The sequence below is a fragment of the Leguminivora glycinivorella genome, chromosome 3, assembly GCF_023078275.1.
Source record: "Leguminivora glycinivorella isolate SPB_JAAS2020 chromosome 3, LegGlyc_1.1, whole genome shotgun sequence".
NCBI lineage: Eukaryota > Metazoa > Arthropoda > Insecta > Lepidoptera > Tortricidae > Leguminivora > Leguminivora glycinivorella.
In genome coordinates, this window is record NC_062973.1 from 16,259,730 (window position 1) to 16,282,473 (window position 22,744).

Genomic DNA, 22,744 nt, shown 5'->3' on the forward strand with positions numbered 1-22,744 from the left:
TGTAAGGCATACGTGGGGCCGAAGCCAACAGCGCAGAGGCCCTTTAGAACAGTTTAATCTAAATGTAATGTGACACAAACCAGCGATTATCCCTGTCCGCACTTATTATTATATTTGTATGTCTTTCCCATCACGGAACAATGGTGTTCCGGACCTTTGGGAGGCGTGCGCGGGGCCGAAGCCAACGCGTAGAGGCCCTTTCGACACTTTAATGAAATGTAAGGGGTACACCTAGCGGATGTTGCCCTTGCCCGTATCATGGGACACACGCAGAGGCAACACCCGCCAGGGTGTAAGGACTATTTGAGAGTTAATGGAATCTAAAATGAACTGGTCTACTTTGATGAAAGTGATGGACTTAATACTGGGCTATGGATAAAAAACCGGACGCCTGCCTAATAAAACGGTATCCAATTTTATTTCCGGCAGACGGTGACTCGTCCCCACAAGATGGGCCCCCACAAAAAGCGACATCCAAGATGGCTCAAGGGCAACACCGGTGTGAGAACTCAAGGGTGTCGAGAGGTGTACACCGCTTTCTGCCCAGTGGCTGTTAAGCCACTGTACCAACTCGCGTCTTATGCAAATTTTCACTTCCACCCCTGGGGCATGTAGCCCTAACGACTCCACTCTGGACGGCCAGCCAAGGCAAGCCAGAGGTAGAGAGTCCTGTCCCACCCACCCGCCTTACGGGTAACAGAACTCCCCAGGAGCACTCGGGTACGTGGGGTCGCTGTTCCCCAACAGCTCGCCACAAGCTGCCCTGCGTTGACTGATTGCACTGGTAAAACCAATGGGCGATGGGGTCGTCACATCCCTACGCCAAATCATTATTATTATTATTATAAAACCGGCCAAGAGCGTGTCGGGCCACGCTCAGTGTAGGGTTCCGTAGTTTTTCGTATTTTTCTCAAAAACTACTGAACCTATCAAGTTCAAAACAATTTTCCTAGAAAGTCTTTATAAACTTCTACTTTTCTGATTTTTTTCATATGTTTTAAACATATGGTTCAAAAGTTAGAGGGGGGGGGACGCACTTTTTTTTTCTTTAGGAGTGATTATTTTCGAAAATATTAATATTATCAAAAACCGGCCAAGAGCGTGTCGGGCCACGCTCAGTGTAGGGTTCCGTAGTTTTTCGTATTTTTCTCAAAAACTACTAAACCCATCAAGTTCAAAACAATTTTCCTAGAAAGTCTTTATAAAGTTCTATTTTTGTGATTTTTTCATATTTTTTAAACATATGGTTCAAAAGTTAGAGGGGGGGGACGCACTTTTTTTTCCTTTAGGAGCGATTATTTCCGAAAATATTAATATTATCAAAAAACTATCTTAGTAAACCCTTATTCATTTTTAAATACCTATCCAACAATATATCACACGTTGGGGTTGGAATTAAAAAAAATATCAGCCCCCACTTTACATGTAGGGGGGGTACCCTAATAAAACATTTTTTTCCATTTTTTATTTTTGCACTTTGTTGGCGTGATTGATATACATATTGGTACCAAATTTCAGCTTTCTAGTGCTAACGGTTACTGAGATTATCCGCGGACGGACGGACGGACGGACGGACGGACGGACGGACGGACGGACGGACGGACAGACAGACATGGCGAAACTATAAGGGTTCCTAGTTGACGACGGAACCCTAAAAAACGATCTTAGTAAACCCTTATTCATTTTTAAATACCTATCCAACAATATATCACACGTTGGGGTTGGAATGAAAAAAAATATCAGCCCCCACTTTACATGTAGGGGGGGGGGGGTACCCTAATAAAACATTTTTTTCCACTTTTTATTTTTGCACTTTGTTGGCGTGATTGATATACATATTGGTACCAAATTTCAGCTTTCTAGTGCTTACGGTTACTGAGATTATCCGCGGACGGACGGACGGACGGACAGACAGACAGACATGGCGAAACTATAAGGGTTCCTAGTTGACTACGGAACCCTAACTAGTTGACTACGGAACCCTAAAAAAAATTAAATCGGTTCATCCGTTCAGGAGCTACGATGCCACAGACAGACACACACACAGACAGACAGACAGACAGACAGACAAAACAGACAGACAGACAGACACGTCATACTTATAACACCCGGTCATTTTTGCGTCGGGGGTTAAAAATCAAATAGGGAATAGGTACGAAATAAAACTACATACCTATATTATATTCCAGTACAAATGTATTAAAAAGGAGTCAAATGGAGGAAAATGGCCCAGATAGACATAGATAGCTACGGAGTGTAAGCGATTGTGACGTTGGCTAAGTACCCTACGCAGAGTTTGTGAATCCTTATTTTTTACTGCCAAAGTTGGCGCCTCTGGCGAAGCCTGTGCCAAGACCCATCCCTAATCCCCAGATAGCCCCGAGAACTGCCCCCGGCGGGCCCGCCATACTCCCGATCGCCGCCGCGCCGGCAACTGTACCGAGTGTTGCACCTAAACACACCAAAAAAAGTAATTAAAACATCGAAATAGTAGGTAGGTAAGTAACTACATATTGATAAATATTGGACTCTTTCGCTTGCTCGGGTATCAATATTGACACGTGCGGTTAAACAATAACTTTGCCTAATGTTCATCACACAAATAAATGCCCTTACCGAGATTCGAACCCGGAACCATCGGCTTAGCAAAGCGGGGCCACTGCCGAATAAGCCAGTCGGGTCGACACATATAAAAATATACATAGGTATAAATTGTATACTACGAATTGAGCATATCTTATTTCTCCGCACTAATACAGAAAATAGCACTTTCTGTGCACATTTAAAAGTGACAGGGAATAGAAAAAGGGAAAAAGATTAAGCGTCCTTCTTGTTGAAGAATATCAATGTGTTGTACACGTAATCAGTGTATTAATAAGTGGCGTAAGTACCTACTTATATTAATAGGTAGTAAACTTGACTAAAACTATCACGTTTAACTTTAATAGTATTAGGATAGGACCTACCAATTGCGGCTCCCGTCTTTATTCTTTCTTTTTCTTCATTACTATATCCTCCGGATCCGGATAGTAGTTGTCAAAAGTCTAGGATAGAAAGAGTACCAATATCAAAGGTTGAACAGTATTATAACCCTGGGAACCTAATGCACTCTGTTTACAAAAGATTTTGGTCGACGTATAAACTACTGGCTTTTGCCCACGGCTTTGCTCGCGTTAGAAAGAGACAAAAGTAGACCACGTTACTCTCCATCCCTTCAATTATCTCCACAGTGCCTAAAAATCAGATCAATTCGTCGCTTCGTTTAGCCGTGAAAGACGGACAAACAAACAAACACACACACTTTCCCATTTTTTATAATATTAGTATGGATAATTATATCTACGCATATATAGCGTACAATATTTTAAATATGTAAAACGAAGTCTACAATTACACTTTAAATTTATAAAATAAACATAACTTCACTTTATCAATGACTAAATTATCTAAAGTACGGGGATTATGTATGATTCTAGTAAGTGATTTCAATGTGTATACCTACATATTTAGTGGTACCTATTAGACATCAGCATCACATAAACTGAGTACCTATTGTTTTGGACTATCAATTATGTACTTTAGACGGTCTTTGGCCTGTGCAAAATAAAATACGTTCTAAAAAAATCCTATCGCAAATAGGTTGAAAAAATATGTAAAATTAAAATCACGTATCACTTTCAAATGCGCAAATTAATTCTGCTGTCACTTTTTGATGTAAAACGCAATAATTTCATATATAAACGCAATAATCACCAACAAAAAATTATGTTGTGCTTTATTTTATTTTTACTTTTTTATGACGCAATTAATTTACGAGTACTTATACCAGTCTCGAGATGAAGGAATAAAGGATGGAAATTAAAAAGGCAACATTGCAAAACTGCTCGTGTGAAAACGTGACGAACATACGATGTTGCCACTTTTTAATATCTACTCTTTTTGCAAGACTTTAAATTACAATATGTGCATTTGCAAGGAAAACCCTAAGGATATTCTTAACTGTGCGTAATGTTAAGTAAGTTAAAGTCTGTCAAAACTTTTGTCATTCCTATGTTTATTACATGTATGAAAAGCACACTATTTATGAAGGTAATATTAATTGGTAATGTTCGAAATTAGTATTAATAGTACCTACCAACTTGTGCACCAGTCTTCATTTTTTGGTTTTGTTCTTTATTATCTCCCATATCTGAAACAAGATAATAATCACAATAAATGAGACGTGAAGTCTAACCATTGGGAATTTAACTAATACAACTGATAATATCAGGTGATTCCCGATAATGAACCTAACAACGAGTCGTATTTAAGGGAAAACAAAAAACACGCTGTATAAGTAGGTACTTAGACTTCCACATAATATGTATGTAATTTACATGAACGATCTCTATATATACCAATACCTAAGTCATTTGTTTCGTTTGCAATTTGAATCTTTATTTTGACAAACTAGATTTGCATTCATCTTGGTATAGGTAATTCTAAATGAAGATTAGTACTGATTGCAAAAAAATGAATGAATGAAATGAGTGAGTGAATGTAAAAAAAAACCGGCCAAGAGCGTGTCGGGCCACGCTCAGTGTAGGGTTCCGTAGTTTTTCGTATTTTTCTCAAAAACTACTGAACCTATCAAGTTAAAAACAATTTTCCTAGAAAGTCTTTATAAAGTTCTACTTTTGTGATTTTTTTCATATTTTTTAAACATATGGTTCAAAAGTTAGAGGGGGGGGACGCACTTTTTTTTCCTTTAGGAGCGATTATTTCCGAAAATATTAATATTATCAAAAAACGATCTTAGTAAACCCTTATTTATTTTTAAATACCTATCTAACAATATATCACACGTTGGGGTTGGAATGAAAAAAAATATCAGCCCCCACTTTACATGTAGGGGGGGTACCCTAATAAAACATTTTTTTCCATTTTTTATTTTTGCACTTTGTTGGCGTGATTGATATACATATTAGTACCAAATTTCAGCTTTCTAGTGCTTACGGTTACTGAGATTATCCGCGGACGGACGGACGGACGGACAGACAGACATGGCGAAACTATAAGGGTTCCTAGTTGACTACGGAACCCTAAAAACGATTAATATATTTTTGAAAAACATTATTATTTATTGATATACTTATCATTAATGGTATTAAAAGCAGTAAAAAATAATGCACAAATCCTTTTATAAACCACCGTCACTTGGCATATCTTCATCTGATTCGTTAGGATTGATTATAAGGTTTTGGTTTTCGGTTAAATCATCTATCATAGGTTCCCTTTCCCTATATCTTTCTTTCTTCGTTTTCTTGGGTTTTTCTGAAAATACTGTGAAACGTTCGTTTCTTTATCAAGTGCTGCTATTTCTTCGTTTAAATTTGTAATAATGTGAACTCAGTATTACTAGCTGGAAGTCGCGGTGGCACGAATAAAATTTTGCTAAGGACAAACGATATTATTTTATTAAATTAAATTATCCGGTGAACTTTATAGCTCATATGAAATTTCACTTCCAAATAAGTATTCAGCTACTTATCGATATATTTAATATCGAAAGGATGTCCCTATGTTAAGTGACGTTATTGCTACTGCGACTTCTATGTCTGCTAATAAGTAATGAAATAATTTTTAAGAAAAAAAAACCGCCTTCCTTTGGGGTTCTGGTGATAAATACTTTCAAATGTTGGATTATGTTATCAATTCGTCTGTATATTTTTTAATGTTTGTTATTCGATATCTCCGTCATTTCTGAACCAATTTTGAAATCTGGATGATTCTGAAGTACTTACAGATGAGAATGATTATCAGAACGGAACTCTAACCAGGGGCGGCTCACTCTTCACCAGCAGTTCCACTGCACCAAATGTCACTGTTCTGGACGTAAGTGCATGCTGTTCTTATAAAAATACCAAAGTCACTATAAGTGTGCCGTTCAGATTTGAGGAGTTCCGTTCTGACCATCATCAGCAATTCCACTGCACCAAATATCACTGTTCTGGACGTAAGTGCATGCTGTTCTTATAAAAATACCAAAGTCACTATAAGTGTGCCGTTCAGATTTGAGGAGTTCCATTCTGACCATCATCAGGAGTTCCACTGCACCAAATGTCACTGTTCCGTACGTAAATGCATGCTGTTCCTTTAAAAACACAAAAATCACCATATATATGCCTTTCACATTTGAGGAGTTCCCTCGATTTCTCCAGGATCCCATCATCAGAACTGGGTTCTGAGAAAAATGGGACCAATCTGTATGCATATACATTCAATCAAAAAAAAAATTTTTAAAATCGGTCTAGTAACGACGGAGATATCGAGGAACAAACATAAAAAAAAAAAAACATACAGACGACTTGATAACCCCTTCCTTTGAGATTTGGAAGGCGGTTAAAAATAGGTAAACACTATTTTAACAGCTACGATGATAAAATAAGGCAATTTATTACATATTATCTTTGATTTCTACGATTTATATTACAATCATAATCTGACAATTAATTAATCACATACGAGATATTTTATTTTCTGTTTTGTTTGAAAATTGTTATATAGACGTAATTCTTAACAAAATAATAAATAGAAACTTTTTGGTCTTTCTTGCAATTCACTGTTGAATTTGCAGTCGGTACACGGTAAGAACACTAATTTCAAAATTTCGTTGTCATTACATGACAGTGTTATAGTGTGCGTGGCCTCAACTGAGTTGAAACTACCTATACTAGTGTTTATGTCTGGGCGACTTATACATAAATATGCAAAATAAAATATTGTTTAGGTACACCAGATATACAGATATACAGACTTTATTGGTAAATATAAAATATACATATTACACGTCATAGCCTTAAAACTAGTTAAAACAATTACACTGAATTCGTCCATTTTAAATGAATTAAAACAAATTTAGGACATTATACATTAGGTTAAAAGCCACCATAAACCAGTACCACCTCACAAAAGCTAATCAAGAGAGATCTCAAAACGAAATAACAAATTAGAAATGCGCAAACTTTGTGTCAATTCAATTTATAAATACTAATGGAATACGTAACTGTGTGTAAATTAAGCACTTACCTACTTCGTTTTATTTTATATTCAGTCTGTTGCACTTTATCAGCGTATATCTTCACGCGCGGTTAGATTCGGTCTGAAACACTACGAACCTGGATGGATATGTCGATGTGGCTGCGCTGGCGCTGAGTCACTTTGTATTAGGGCGATTTCAGACTTGAGTATATATTTATTGCAAGCATACACGCGCGCCCCATTCCCCTACGCCTATAAATAATGGCCAATGGGCCTTGTTAGTGCGTTTTCACATTATCCGATCCGATATCGGATGTCGAAAGGATTTCAAAGGCAAAAATCCAAGATGGATGCTTAAATGTAGGGGATATCGGATCGGATAATGTAAAACGCACTTAGACATGGTACATGGTACATCCGGCCCGTAGGGGCGGGCGAGCCGAGGCCCATGCCCGGGCGTCAAGTCCAAGGGAACTCCAAATGCGAACTTCGGTAAAGTCCTAGGGGCGATTCGACATTTTTTTAGTTTTTGTCCCCCCTCTCCTCGAAAAAAGTCTAGATCCGGCTCTAAGTGCATACCTATATTAGGTATTCAAAAAATAGGAAAATAGAGAAAAACGTGTACTTACAAATATTTGGGCATCTTGGCTGCTCCAATTTAATCATTAAGACAAAGACTTTGTATAAAATTGTGTAGACCAATAGCTGTTTATTTACCAGTGTGAAATCGTCTTAAAGTGCTACAATGACTCAGACGAGACGGGGAACTTCAGTGGTATCTCATTAAATGTTGCCATATTTAAAAAAAATACTTTTGAGTATTGCCCAGTGAAAAATAACGAAAATGGGGAATCCACACAAACATAGTTTAGATAGTTTTATATTTGCGGAAAATACCTACTTATTTAATTTAAGAAAACTCTGCTATCAGTATGAATGACGATTATGTCGATTATGTAGTATGATCCTCTATAATCGACATACTTAATCGTGTAATGTCGATTTGTCGAAGTTTCAGTGTATCTCTTTCGTTCACAAGGAACTAGATCTTGTTTAGCGTCAGAAAAGACACAGGTACCTACGGGTATTCTCTAGTCATTTCCAGTGAGCCATCTGCCTCTTTAAAACCTTCCCTGCAGTAAGGTTAGTCAAAATATTTTTATTTGACGTGACAACTTCTAATAACTCGTTACTACGGACTGCATGCACGAAAAAGTTGACGTCATTGTTCCGTTCCGCAAGCGATTGTCCCGTTCCTGTAATGTTTGACGTCGTGGGGCATTTTCGCGAAAAAAGAATCAGATATAATGTATGACCCCTCCGTGAATATCCGATAACGGAGAGCAAAATTTGTAATCCTACCAGAATTTACGTCAGTACTGTGCACAATTGTCGTTCGTTCAAAGTTCAAACCCTACACACACACTTACGTCTGTTTTCCCAAACGAGTTAGACAGAGCACGTGAAACTTCAGTGCCACTCTTGCAAATTAAGTAGGTACAAAGGATGCATAAAAATAACAAAAGCACTTTTCTGCTCGTGCGAAGCCGCGGGCAAAAGCCAGTTTATTTATATTTTTGTCAAAATGTGAACCGCAACTTTCGTAACCCGGAACGTAATTTAGACAGCGCTCCGGTCCACGCAGAGTATGATCACGACTACGATTAAAAATATGATTTATTTGAAGTAATGTACCAATAGATGTGTAGTAATTGCTGCCTATTTATACGCAGTAAAAAATTTTACAAGAAATATTTAATAATTTACAATATACTTGTTGAAACAATGAAAACTGTAATGATTACCTTTTCAACTCTTGTCACAGAATACATATTAGTACATCTTGTCGCATAATGCATAAAGCTAGGAACATACTACGCGGACGTCCGTCGAAGCGCGACCGCGGACGCGGATCTGGACAAAGAATATACACTTAACCGTGCAAACTATCGGTCGACGGTCGTGGACGTGGCCTTGAGCGCATGTACGTCCGATCGAAATCTGGCTCGCTGGATGTTTTGGTCAGCCGAAGCCACGTCCCGAAGACCGTGCACACTGATCGGTCGCGGTCGCGGTCGCTCGACGGCGGACGTCCGTCGTAAATCGACCGCGACCGCGACCGAACAGTGTGCACGGAACAAAACATCCAGCGAGCCAGATTTCGAACGGACGTCCATGCGCTCAAGGCCACGTCCACGTCCGTCGACCGATAGTTTGCACGGTTAAGTGTATATTCATTGTCCAGATTCCCGTCCGCGGTCGATTTACGACGGACGTCCGCGTAGTATGTTCCTAGCTTCAAGCTAGGAACATACTACGCGGACGTCCGTCGTAAATCGACCGCAACCGCGACCGATCAGTGTGCACGGAACAAAACATCCAGCGAGCCAGATTTCGATCGGACGTCCATGCGCTCAAGGCCACGTCCACGTCCGTCGACCGATAGTTTGCACGGTTATGTGTATTTCCATTGTCCAGATTCCCGTCCGCGGTCGATTTACGACGGACGTCCGCTTTAAGCTAGGAACATACTACGCGGACGTCCGTCGTAAAACGACCGCGACCGCGACCTATCAGTGTGCACGGAACAAAACATCCAGAGAGCCAGATTTCGATCGGACGTCCGTGCGCTCAAGGCCACGTCCGCGTCCGTCGACCGATAGTTTGCACGGTTATGTGTAATGTCATTGTCCAGATTCCCGTCCGCGGTCGATTCACGACGGACGTCCGCGTAGTATGTTCCTAGCTTCATGCCTGTCTCATTTCGCGGGCTTTTAGACGTCAATCTGTTTCTGTCATAAATGTCATACTTAATGCCATTTGTATTGAAATAAGAATGTGCAAAATAAATTCTTTTAAAGTGGTTTTAAAAGCTATTACTGTGTAGTTGATATGCGAATAATGAGAAATTAAGTTATTTATTAGTGACGGTTTAGTGGAATCTAAGGAAAATGAGTTCACTTCTCTCTGCGGAACTTTCTGCAACCTGCAATGCATTGGGAACTTTCGACAAGAGAACTGGGAAGTATTTGATAGATGACTATACTCTTAATACGGTAAAAGACTTAATAAGATACTTACGTCGCGATGGTGAGGACCATGAGATTCGCAGACATTTCGGACAAACAAAAGTGTTGCAAACTGATCTGTTGCCTATGTTGATCGATCACTGGGAGAATACAGAACTATTTGACGTTACTCTCAGGTAATACTTCTAATAGTATGATTATTTTAGTTTTCACTATCAAGATTTAATTTATGAATTTTAGTTAATAGTCATTTTGTTTCAGACTTCTTGTTAACCTAACAAATCCAGCGCTGTTGCTGTACAGAGAAGAAGTGCCAACTGAGCGAACTGCCAGACATAATTATTTGCAAATATTACTTCATTTGCAGTATTATAAAGAAGAAGCTTTCACCAAAGTTGATACTTGGAATGTTTTTGCAAAGAAACTGACTAAAATCCTGGAAATTGTAAGTTGTTATGTTTGTTTATTTTTGACATTTATAAGTTTCAGCAAACAGAACATGGGTGAATCAACTTTTTCTTGCCTGTTATTGCCATGGTTACGGTCCCCTGGGCTCTGAGTCACGCTGGTTTTGTGCAAAATTATGCTACTGAAATTATTCAAGCATGCATGTAGTCCATGTTTGTAGGTGGCAAATTAAGGTGTGCATAGTTTAAGTAGCATAATTTTGCATAAAACCAGTGTGACACAGGGGACCCATGTCAATAACAGGCACGAAAAGTTGATTCACCTATTCACCGTGTTTCACTTAACACTAAAAACCTGAAAACCGTTTGTTCAGAATCGAGAGTAGAATCGATTGAGCTATATCTTGATGGGGGTAATATTTTTTGTTTTAATTTGTATTATTAGTTATTGTTTACGTGCCCATTCTACAAATTCGTAATACAACATTGTGCATATCATATTGCTAGAGGTTGTATACCTTTTTCAGTATTTAGGGGTATTAATACTGGCTGGTTACTTGGACGATTATTTTTCCGCTACGAGTTTGACGTTGTGTGTCACTTTAATTTTATTACCTAATTACAACCTTGTCATTTTGAATGTTAGGTTTAAATTTGCTTACTGTGTCACCTGTCCAATTTGAAGAGTACTGTGACACAGTTTAACGTGCTTTACAGTGACATGGCTGTCTATTGGTAAACCTTATGTCGTTGCAGTAACGTACACAATTAATCAGTTTTAAGGTTTACGATGGTAGCTAGCAATTATTTTATTGAGTGTAGAGTTAAAAGTCGAGTAGAGCTGCACAGAAAATTAAATATTCAATTTAAAAAAATAATAATCATCAAATTAAAAAATGAATATTCTAGATACGTTTAAAAAAATAAAAATCAGTTGGGGTGTCTGAGGTTTTGAGTGATACCGGAAACACGGCGTATACTAACTTTTTTATCATTCTCAGAAGTGGCACTCAAGGTTAACATGAATACCGTTTTGATTATTATTCTAGATGTGTTTAGTGTAAACTTATAAAATTTTAGCTGTCCTCATTACATTGGTTATAATAACAACAACATAAGTACCTACCTTTCTATTAACTCTATCTAATTGTACTAATGAGTTTTTAGCAGTTATTTTTTCTTATTCTCCTGCAACTTAAATTTGTCCATATATGCACAGGACTGGAGTGAACGAGACGAGGACACAGGCCTCATTATTGAGAGAATACTAATTCTGATCCGTAATGTGCTCCATGTGCCTGCAGACTTGGACAAGGAACGGCGCCCGGAAAATGATGCCAGTATCCATGATCAAGTAAGAGAAACTGTGATTTTAACTTTATTTAGAAAGAGATTGGTGACAATAAAATTGATCAAATTTTAACAAGCAAAGGGGTTAATTACTTTTTAGATACCACTGCAAATCTGCCCATAACATTTTTACCTTTGCTTCAGAAAAGCTTGGTTAAAATCTTTCAGTTCCTCATGTTACACTGTATGAGTGACAACACTAATGACAATCCAAGTAGGCTTAAAAGATGGGAGATACTGCGTCTGGACCAGAGGCACTAGAAGATGAATTCTAAAAACATCATGAGAGGTTATTAAAGGAATACCTATCTGACTTATAAAAAAAAATATATGAACAAAAAATCTGATTATGGCTGAACATAGCTGAGCATTATGGCAGATAAAATGAGAAAAAAATGTTACACTGTGTATAAAATTTGTTTTCTATTTCTTTACATATTTTAGGTATTGTGGGCATTAAATCAATCGGGCATACTAGACATAATCCTGTACATGTCGTCAGAAAATGAAAAGCAATACTTCATGCACATCCTAGAGATCATATCCCACTTGCTACGTGAACAAAACCCGACCAGCTTGGCTGATGCTGCATTGCAGCGGAGTGCAGACGAGAAACTGAGGGATGAACAAGAGTTACTTACGATAAGGATGTCGGAGAACAAACAGAGGCTGAATAGAGTAAAGCAGTTCTCCGCTTCAAGGTTTGCATGGAAGTTAATATTATTTTGCTGTAATGTCTTATATTTTTTTATATTAGCCTAAATGGTGTCCGACTGCTGGGCAAAGGCCTCTTCTTCCTTTCTCCACTCCTTACGGTTTAATGCCCGCTCTTGCCAGTTGTTGCAAAATACGTCGAGGTTGTCCTGCCATCTCTTATTTGGTCGTCCTCTGCCCCGGCTAATTTGCGATAACCACTCAGTCGTCACTTTGGCCCACCGTTGTCTTAAATAGCACTGTTAATTTCTTTTTGTTGTAATGTAGTAAAATGAAACTTAGGCTTATCACATTAAGAGATTCGCATTTGCAAGTTCCAATCACAATGAGCGAGGCAACCGCAACTATTTGTTAAATTAATACATTATTATATACTTTTTTAGGCATTCTCGTTTTGGAGGTACTTACGTAGTCCAAAACATGAAATCTATATCGGACAATGAAATCATCTGTCTGAAGCCATTGAACAAGATTTCCAATCTAGACTTCAGTGGAGGTAAAAAGTCTAAATTAGTGAAGCCAAAAAACCGCAGGCCGGCCGAAAGTGGCATTATGGAAAGAAGATCAGCTTTCGCTATTAGGTAAGACCAAACAACTCAACATTTAGACGTTAAACTTTAATATTCAAATATCGACGCAGGAGGCCTTCACCCAAAAAAGGTATTTGGAAGATTTTATATGATAGTTTAGTTTTCTAGATATTAAAGGGAAATTCTAGATATTAAAACTGATGTATGTGTGATTATGTTAATTTAATGTGTATTCCGTATTTGAAAAAAAATAAAAATAAATTAATAGTTTAAAAAACACTATAAAACACGCTTTTATAAATGCACGTAAAAGCCAAAAATAAATTATGGATCGTTCAAGTTGTCTCTATTTGTGAGCTGAAGTTTAAAAACTATGTGCTTTTAATTATAATATTTGATTGTAAAAGCGTGGGGCGCTGGAACAGGAAAGACTTTTTGTATAACTTGCTTATAAATCAAATTATGCTATGTTACGGGAAGGAGGTTACACAGATTGACGCGCTAACTGGAGTTGCAGCATGACTAGTAGGTTCTACATTAAGCAGTCAAATCAATTAAAAGTCAGTGTTCAAAGTAGGTACCAGTTTGTCGAACTCAGACAAAATATGCGCTAGTAGCGAGGAGAGTCGACAGTCACCGACACTTAGAACGCCGCTTTTTTCCGCTAATCAAAGTACAAAAGGGGAAAGTGTCTACAGTGACAGGATGCAGAGTTCTTGTTCGTGGACGAGATATCTTTGGTTCTCTTTGGTAACCCTTAGGCGGCATATCGTCCCCTTGGGGAAATAAAGCCATATGTGACTATATGCCCAAATCGATTTTATTTCGCAAAAGTTACACAAATGCTCTATACTATTCAAAACAAAAATCCTTTTTTTTGTATCTTCATTAGTTTGTGAAATAAACCAAGCGAAAACCGACGCATGTGATTAGTTGAACATGAAACAAAGCCACTTCCGCACATCCGTCGTTGTTTCCCGTTGCTACCGCGAACGCCTTAGCTGCGCACGCGGCGATTTAAAGTCAGTTGCGTCAGTGTCACCGGGCGAGGAGGATGTTTCGCGAGTTATACGAAAATTGCCAAACATGGATAAAGGAAATACTTTTTGAAATTGATCGTTAAAATAATATTATTACAAAACAATTCATATTTATCCATCCAATTGTCTTACTGTTGCAAACAAGAGGGCATTTCTTTAGTTTTTTTTACCAATATAGTGAGACTAGATTAGATTAGATAGAAAAGCTATAATTGTATCATGTTAACACAACTATAATTATGTTTTAGAAGACTTTTATTTTTTACCTAAGATCTCGTTTTTACTTTTGTTAATTTAATCGGAACCTTAATAATGTTTTAGAAGACTTTTATTTTTATTTTTTATTAAAACTGGTAATTTAATCATTTAGTGACTTAAAATAAAAACTAACCAATAAAACAGCTGTTATTATTGCACTTGCGTCCTTCCTCTAAAATATTATTTCAGTAAATAAAGATGCATGTACACATACTTCATGCAGATATTCATGCAATAGGGACGCATGTTTACTTACGTCTACTGTAGCTTGGGACAATAAAGTCGGAAGTACACATGCAACCCACTATTTCCGTAAATAATTAAATAATTAGAATAACTTCCATCGTATACCATAGAGAACGTTATTATAAGAACAATTGTAACTTTTCATAAATCTAGCATTAGGCAAAAAAAAGTTATTTACGAATGTTCATTGACAAAATCTTTAAACCTCTCTCCTGAAAAGTTGTCACTTTGCAGATGTGGCTTTATTGCCCCAAGGGGACGATATGTAAACGTTATGTTCTTATGCAATTTCATTCGCCAGGAAGTTCGGATTAGTATTTGTTTACAAGAAAGTCTTTCCTGTTCCAGCGCCCCACGCTTTTACAATCAAATATTATAATTAAAAGCACATAGTTTTTAAACTTCAGCTCACAAATAGAGACAACTTGAACGATCCATAATTTATTTTTGGCTTTTACGTGCATTTATAAAAGCGTGTTTTATAGTGTTTTTTAAACTATTAATTTATTTTATACTTTTTAGTCATTAATAATGAAATACTTTTAACATTTATACATAAATTTATTTCAAGTAGGCGGATTTTACATGCCATTTGTGGCTTAACGTGTACTTATTGCCAATTGCTACTTAATAATAACTAGCGGCTACCTTCTTATTACGGTATTATCATAAAAATGTTTATACCTAGTAAGTTATCCGTAAAAGATAGACAATATAGACATGTGTATGTATGTATAAGCTTTATTGTACATAAAGGAAACAAAAGAGACACAGTTACAGAGTCAGTAATATACAATGTAGGCGGACTTATCCCTTAATGGGATCTCTTCCAGTCAACCTTGTGCCATCGCGGACTTTTTGAAGACATTTGAGAGACATACTTTCGCCATACATTGTTTTGAAGCTCTCAGCTAGTGGGATTTTGTTTGACTCGATTAGAAAATATTGTCACATTTCAACTAATTCAAACAAAATTTAAGTATTTCTTTTTTGCCGAGCCCCCCTTTATTTGCTCTTAAGGGTCACAGGAAAACCATTACCCAACTTATTTTAAATACAACGTTGATCTTTTTTTATGCGGGGGGCTTCGCCCCCCGAGCCCCCCTTTGTTTGCTCTTAAAGGTCACAAGAAAACGCTAACCCAACTTATTCTAAATACTACGTTGATCTTTCTTTCATGCGGGGGGCTTCGCCCCCCGAGCCCCCCTTTTCTTTACTCTTAAGGATCACAAGAAAACCTTAACCCAACTTTTTTAAATACAACGTTTATCTTTCTTTTATGCGGGGGGCTTCGCCCCCCGAGCCCCCCTTTGTTTACTCTGAAAGGTCACAAGAAGACGCTAACCCAACTTATTTTAAATACTACGTTAATCTTTCTTTATGCGGGGGGCTTCGCCCCCCGAGCCCCCCTTTGTTTGCTCTTAAAGGTCACAAGAAAACGCTAACCTAACTTATCTTAAATACTACGTTGATCTTTCTATCATGCGGGGGGCTTCGCCCCCGAGCCCCCTTTTCTTTACTCTTAAGGATCACAAGAAAACCTTAACCCAACTTTTTTAAATACAACGTTTATCTTTCTTTTATGCGGGGGCTTCGCCCCGAGCCCCCCTTGTTTACTCTGAAAGGTCACAAGAAGACGCTAACCCAACTTATTTTAAATACTACGTTAATCTTTCTTTATGCGGGGGCTTCGCCCCCGAGCCCCCCTTGTTTACTCTTAAAGGTCACAAGAAAACGCTAACCTAACTTATCTTAAATACTACGTTGATCTTTCTATCATGCGGGGGCTTCGCCCCCGAGCCCCCCTTTTCGTTACTCTTAAGGGTCACAAGAAAACCCTAGACCAACTTATTTTAAATACAACGTTGATCTTTCTTTTATGCGGGGGGCTTCGCCCCCCGAGCCCCCCTTTGTTTGCTCTTAAAGGTCACAAGAAAACGCTAACCCAACTTATTTTAAATACAACGTTGATCTTTCTTTCATGCGGGGGGCTTCGCCCCCCGAGCCCCCCTTTTCTTTACTCTTAAGGATCACAAGAAAACCTTAACCCAACTTATTTTAAATACAACGTTGATCTTTCTTTTATGCGGGGGGCTTCGACCCCTGAGCCCCTTTGTTTGCTCTGACAGGTCACAAGAAAACGCTAACCCAACTTATTTTAAATACTACGTTGATCTTTCTTTCATGCTTCCCCCCTCGAGCCCCCCCCCCCTTTTTTCTGTTCTTATCTTCCGGCACCATCATCAGGCCTTGAAACCTAATCGTAGTCATAGTTCATTACAAAACTTTTCTAAGAAGCCCAAAAACAGCTATGATACGATGTTTCATCATGTAGTTCCAGTTCATATCTTCCGACTCCATCATCAGACCTTGAAACCTAATCGTAGTCAAAGTTCAGTACAAGACTTTTCTAAGAAGCCCAAAAACAGCTATGATACGATGTTCCATCATGTAGTTCCAGCTCATATCTTCCGGCTCCATCATCAGACCTTGAAACCTAATTGTAGTCAAAGTTCGTTACAAGACTTTCCTAAGAAGCCCAAAAACAGCTATGATACGATGTTCCATCATGTAGTTCCAGTTCGTATCTTTCGGCTTCATCATCAGACCTTGAAACCTAATTGTAGTCAAAGTTCATTACAAGACTTTTCTAAGAAACCCAAAAACGGCTATGATACGATGTTCCATCATGTAGTTCCAGTTCATATCTTCCGACTCCATCATCAGATCAGCTCAACAGTACCATAGTATTGTATTGTCATCGGAACTACATATAGCTGCCAATTTTCATTACGCTACGACTCCTGGAAGATGGTTAAATTAGCTTCCTTAGATTCCATTACATACATAGTTACATACACGACGACCTAATAAAAGCGTGTTAAAAAATTGACATGATAAGATTGATAAGTAAAGTAAAAAAAGGGTCTAATGTACCAACATAATTAAATCACAATTTATGTAATGCAATAGAATAAGTATTAAGTGCAATTATGAAAGGCTTTTTATATTATTTTATTCAAATATCATCTCCATAATATGACTCAAAACATGTCGCCGAACTCGATGTATTATCGTGAGTACATCCACATTTAAAAACTCGAATTTTCTTCAGTCATGGGTTATCTAGTCTAGTCCTAGTCCTGTATCATTAAACTTCATTAATTGAAATTCCATTAGGTACTAAGAGAAGACGTGCGGAAATGTGATCCAATATGGGATCCAACAGTACTCTCCTGGACCTTGACTCATCTCTTTCTGGAAAAAACTTAACTTTCTTATAACTCTTAAGTCTTAGTGCGTTTTCACATTATCCGATCCGATATCGGATGTAGGACCGATATCTCATACATTTGAGCCGCCATCTTTGATTTTTGCCTCTGAAATCCTTCCGACATCCGATATCGGATCGGATAATGTGAAAACGCACTTACAAGCTTGAAAACGCGAAAAAAAATACTCTCCTTTGGAATATGTCAAGATTGTCAAGTTCCAATATCCAAAACTTATGAAATAGCCTTTTTTCTGCCATAGTAAAAGTTACCCAGCTGGTGTGACCTGTGTATTCCCCCCGTATTTTTTAAAAACCCTCTTTGAAATGTTGAGTTGAAAATATGTAAATAAATCATCAATTACAGGTTATTTTTGAAGGAATTCTGCATAGAATTCTTAAACAGCGCGTATAACCCTCTAATGCACTACGTGAAGGATGTGCTGGTGCGATCCAAGGCCCAGCAAAACGACGAATCTTATTACTTGTGGGTCGTCAAGTTCTTCATGGAGTTTAACAGGGGACATGACTTCCAAGTTGGGTTGGTCAGGTGAGAAATAAACTTTCACAACAACACTGAACACTGGTGGCAAACAATCATATGGCGTGCCGTGCCTTGCGGTATACAATCACTAAATGTTACGGGCGGCTGCAACGGAAGGATGTCAAATGCTTTGCCGACGCTTTAAAAATCTATAGTAAGCTACAAGAACCCCTCTGGATATATCTGGATAAGTACATATATGCATACATATAATCACGACTGTATCCCATAAAGGGGTAGGCAAAGCACATGAACTACTAAGTTTCAGTGCCACTCTTGGCGATAAGGGGTTGAAAGAAATCCAAATTGTGACATTGCAGTGACAGGTTGCCAGCCTCTCGCCTACGCCACAATTTAACCCATATCCCACAGTCGCCTTCTACGACACCCACAGGAAGAAAGGGCGTGGTGAAATTCTTAACCCTTTCCTTTACATTTCCTTTCCTGTTATTTTACATTTTAATTCTTTTTTGGATAAGGGATCATCCATAAATTACGTCACACGTTAAGGGGGAGGGAGGGGGTCGGCGAAGTGTGACAATGTGTGACATGGGGATGGGAGGGGTCCTAAAGTTCGTGACGTCACATTTCAAAATCTATCATAATCTAAGGGTTAAAACACGAACTTTATACTGTTACTTTATGAAAACCTCATAAGCATATAAACAAAATTACAAATACAGGAAGTTCGTTAACCGGATGAAAAGCCGAAAGTAGGCGATAGTCTAGGCCATTTAGAACATTCTTTAGCTATAAATGTCTTGGACAAAATTTGATTCGTCGTTTTTTTTAACTTTTCGATGAAAACTCCAAAATTTCAGACTAAATCGATAAACGTACTCTTGTTACTGTATTAAGTTGTTTTGGTTTTATTTCGTATTGTAAAATGTCTATCGTATACCATTAAATATATTAGAAATATATGTGTCTAAAGAAAAACAAACTACAGTGATTTAAACATTGAATAACATAACAAAATGATTGGAGTGATTACTTGGGTCGATAAATAAACTAAAATTTGTCTAAGCTACCATATAGCTAAAAAATGATTTAAATGGACTAGACTATCACCTATTTTCGGCTTCGCATCCTGTTATAAAAGATACCAATTGTTTTGTAGGGGTTTCAAAGCACGTAGGTTATATAAAGGCACACACACACACACACACCAGCAGGTGGAAAATATTAACTGCAAAACAAACAATGTAGCTTGATTCATTTTTTAACATTTAAGAGTCCAAATCATCATTTAAACGTTTATTCTACTAGCCATACCCGTGGAAATCAAGTTAAAATGACTATGAAATTACTTTGCACTCTTGTGGATAAAATGAAACTTTGTCATTCGTTTTTTGAAGTATCAAGAATTCAAGACTATCAAGAGAGCATTTACCTGTTGGTGTGGTAAAGAATAATTCAAGCACATAAATGAAAATAAGATTGATTTCTAACCGCTGTTTTTATTCAATAATCGCTACGTGTAAATATGTGACGTCACACTAGGGAGGGGGGAGTCTAACAAATGTGACCAGCTGTGACAAGGAGGGGGGGAGGGGTCAAAAATCATGATTTTTAGTGTGACGTAATTTATGGATGATCCCTAAGTAAATTCATATAATTTCGACAGGACATTCGTTTGATGCGCAGTGCAACTTTATACATATAACGCGATTGGATGATAAGCACTATAATATAACACGCGTGATTGGTGTCATACACTGTACACTTGGCTCGCTAATGGCCATCTCAAAACAAACTAAACGTAGGTAACAGTTGTAAATTAAGTTCAACATTTCCTTGTTTTAGTGAAACTATGTCAGTTCCAATATTCCACTACGTCCAACAGCAAATGGAGAAATATTACGACATGATAAAAGTAGAAAAGAAGAAATTCGCAGTCTGGGTCCGTCGACTGCATCTAGCCCTCCGGGCTTATAAAGAACTTCTAAACACGCTACTGGCTATGGATAAGAGTACGGATCATACAGTCAAAGAGTCCGCTAAAGTACTGAAAAGCAACATTTTCTACGTCTTAGAATATAGAGAGTTTATTCTGACGACGTGTCTAAGTTACGACGAAAATAAAATGCCAAGGTATTTATAAGGAGAGATATTAAAACAAGTTTTGTAGAATTAAGTGCTTCAGTATTTTATTGCGGTTATTCGAAACTTCAATATTCATTTTTCGTAGTATGCTCTCAAGTTAAAATAGGTACAATAATCCGAGGACAATCGGCAATAAGTAGGTATCTAATTGAGTGCCGAAATATATTAGATAAAATTCTTAAACGTCTGCTAATGAAATATCATTTTCAGGACTTATCTCGTGGATTTAGTAGAAACGGTCCATTTATTTTTGAAAATGTTGGAACATTACGTGAAGAAGACGGGACTAGTCGTGCAGAAAAAAGTGAAGAGGAAAGCGAAATCAAAGAGTAAGTGCTTTATTGACTTTATGATAATAGTTGTAATTATAGGTACTTAATATTGTAATTGGGACTTAATCGAGTATTCCTAAGTTTTTAACTAACCTCCGACGTTTCAAGGACTGCATTGTCCCCGTGGTCAGAGAGATCTTCTAGCTGTCCGAGTTTTTTGAACTATGTAATTGTTTTAAGTATGTTGCAATGGCAACATTTTACGTAAAAGAAAAAAAACAAGTATATACAATACAATACAATACAAATACTCTTTATTGCACACCTCAATACACGAAACAACATAACATATATTGTGTAAATAACATTAATGTTCAACTCGAAATTACCAAAACGAATTTTATGTTATGTATCATTATTTTTTTTTCACCTTTATCTTTAAAATCGAATTTATATTCGACTTCGACAGAACTAGGTACATTTGTTGAAAGTATCTAAATTAATTAAAACCTGCATAGAAAAAACTCTGTAACAATAGCAGGACCGCAATATCAACGTTGGAAAATAGTTACAAAAAGCTTTGATGCCTATATATGAGCTATTTTTATTTAATTTTACGGCGACCTCGCAAAATTTTATCACAAACATGTTACGTCATATAAAGCTAGTTTATCGGCTGCGAAAATGATATTCCACTGAAATCCGATAGAATAAGGGATTTACTGGAATCGTATATAAAAATCTACAAAAAGCATATAAATTCTATACATATGGGTAAATCTTGATAACTCCGTCGATAGAGCAACATCCCGGTTTTTAGCGAATCCACGGACTTTATGAAAAAAAAAACAGTTATTAATGATTTTTTTACGTGTGTTCAATAAATATTCGAATTTTATTATATGATGACGGAAACAACGCAACCGAATCTTGCCTTGCTAAAGTCCTCTATGGCCGAAAGTACACTATCATATGTTTATCATAGAAATATGATCATAGGTCTGTATGGCTCCCTTTTTCTCCAACATGAAGAAAAAGGACGGAATGTTGCCTATAATCATATTTCTATGATAAACATGATAGCGGACTATCAGCCTATGATTTGTAAAGGTTCGATAAAATTGACAGAAAAGAAGCGACCAGTAGAAAAGCCTCAACCGAGCCGAGTTGAAATACCGGAATGGGAGGAATTGCGAGCGCAGTTGGCCGTTGTGCTCGCCGCCGGCGTTGAGGAGTGCCCGCCGCCGTTCGACGCCGCCTCCGACCAAACCATCGACCAACAGAAGTAAGTATCACGATCCCTTAAATATAAGTGACGTAACAATGTAAGGGGATCTTCGTGGTTGTTATGACGCTGCGTGACTATTGCGCACTCCAAAAAACGCCAGTGGTTAAAGTTTACTAGGTATAGCAGATGTGGGGACGGAAGGCTGAAGCGAGAAGAGCTGCGCGCTCAGCTAACTTGTGCTCGTCGGCGATTAACTGCTGCCATTTTATGCCGCCTCCGACTAAACGGTTATAAATGACAACGTTTCAACATTTTCAATGTCCCTAAATCGAAAACCATCTCGAGATATACGCCTGTAGATCACAAAACTATATTTTTTAATTTTTTTTTCCTTATTTTTAGTAAAAAATTCTTAAAAAATAGTTTAAAGGGGAAGTGACGTTACATAGTTGAGTCAGACTATTCAGAGCTGCCACTATAACCAAAAAATCTTCCGGTTGGGATGTCACTTGAGTTTGACTGTGGATAAGTGTCACAGTGCCTAAGAATCATACTTGGTGCTATGAAGTCAACTGCAAAGAACGCCATGCAGGTGGAATGTGTCGAGCCTCCACTTGCACTTCGTAGACAGTATCTTGCCGATAGGTTCCTCATAAAGGCTCTCTCCAACTCCAATCACCTGCTGATCCCACTCTTGCGGTCTCTTGCTTTAACGGTCACTGAAAACCC

At 37.8% G+C, this 22,744-nt stretch overlaps 1 protein-coding gene and 1 long non-coding RNA gene across 3 annotated transcripts in view; one reads left to right on the plus strand and one right to left on the minus strand.

Annotated features, from left to right (window-relative positions):
• Positions 1 to 2,174: 2,174 nt before the first annotated feature.
• Positions 2,175 to 3,024, minus strand: LOC125224860. Its single transcript, XR_007176928.1, has 2 exons — positions 2,967 to 3,024; positions 2,175 to 2,452 (listed from the first exon to the last, which is right to left on the minus strand). It is a non-coding gene; the product is annotated as an uncharacterized LOC125224860 (long non-coding RNA).
• Positions 3,025 to 9,882: 6,858 nt separating this feature from the next.
• Positions 9,883 to 22,744, plus strand: part of LOC125224614 (protein timeless homolog) — a 39,283-nt gene continuing 26,421 nt past the window's right edge. Inside the window, exons 1-9 of one of the 2 annotated variants that reach the window (XM_048128035.1) lie at positions 9,883 to 10,225; positions 10,311 to 10,494; positions 11,676 to 11,810; positions 12,251 to 12,507; positions 12,904 to 13,101; positions 18,233 to 18,415; positions 20,216 to 20,503; positions 20,726 to 20,844; positions 21,916 to 22,072. In XM_048128035.1, coding sequence (XP_047983992.1) covers positions 9,972 to 10,225; positions 10,311 to 10,494; positions 11,676 to 11,810; positions 12,251 to 12,507; positions 12,904 to 13,101; positions 18,233 to 18,415; positions 20,216 to 20,503; positions 20,726 to 20,844; positions 21,916 to 22,072 — 1,775 coding nt within the window. In that variant the 5' untranslated portion in view covers positions 9,883 to 9,971. The remainder of the gene's footprint in view (positions 10,226 to 10,310; positions 10,495 to 11,675; positions 11,811 to 12,250; positions 12,508 to 12,903; positions 13,102 to 18,232; positions 18,416 to 20,215; positions 20,504 to 20,725; positions 20,845 to 21,915; positions 22,073 to 22,744) is intronic. The other variant, XM_048128036.1, reaches the window with a different exon arrangement.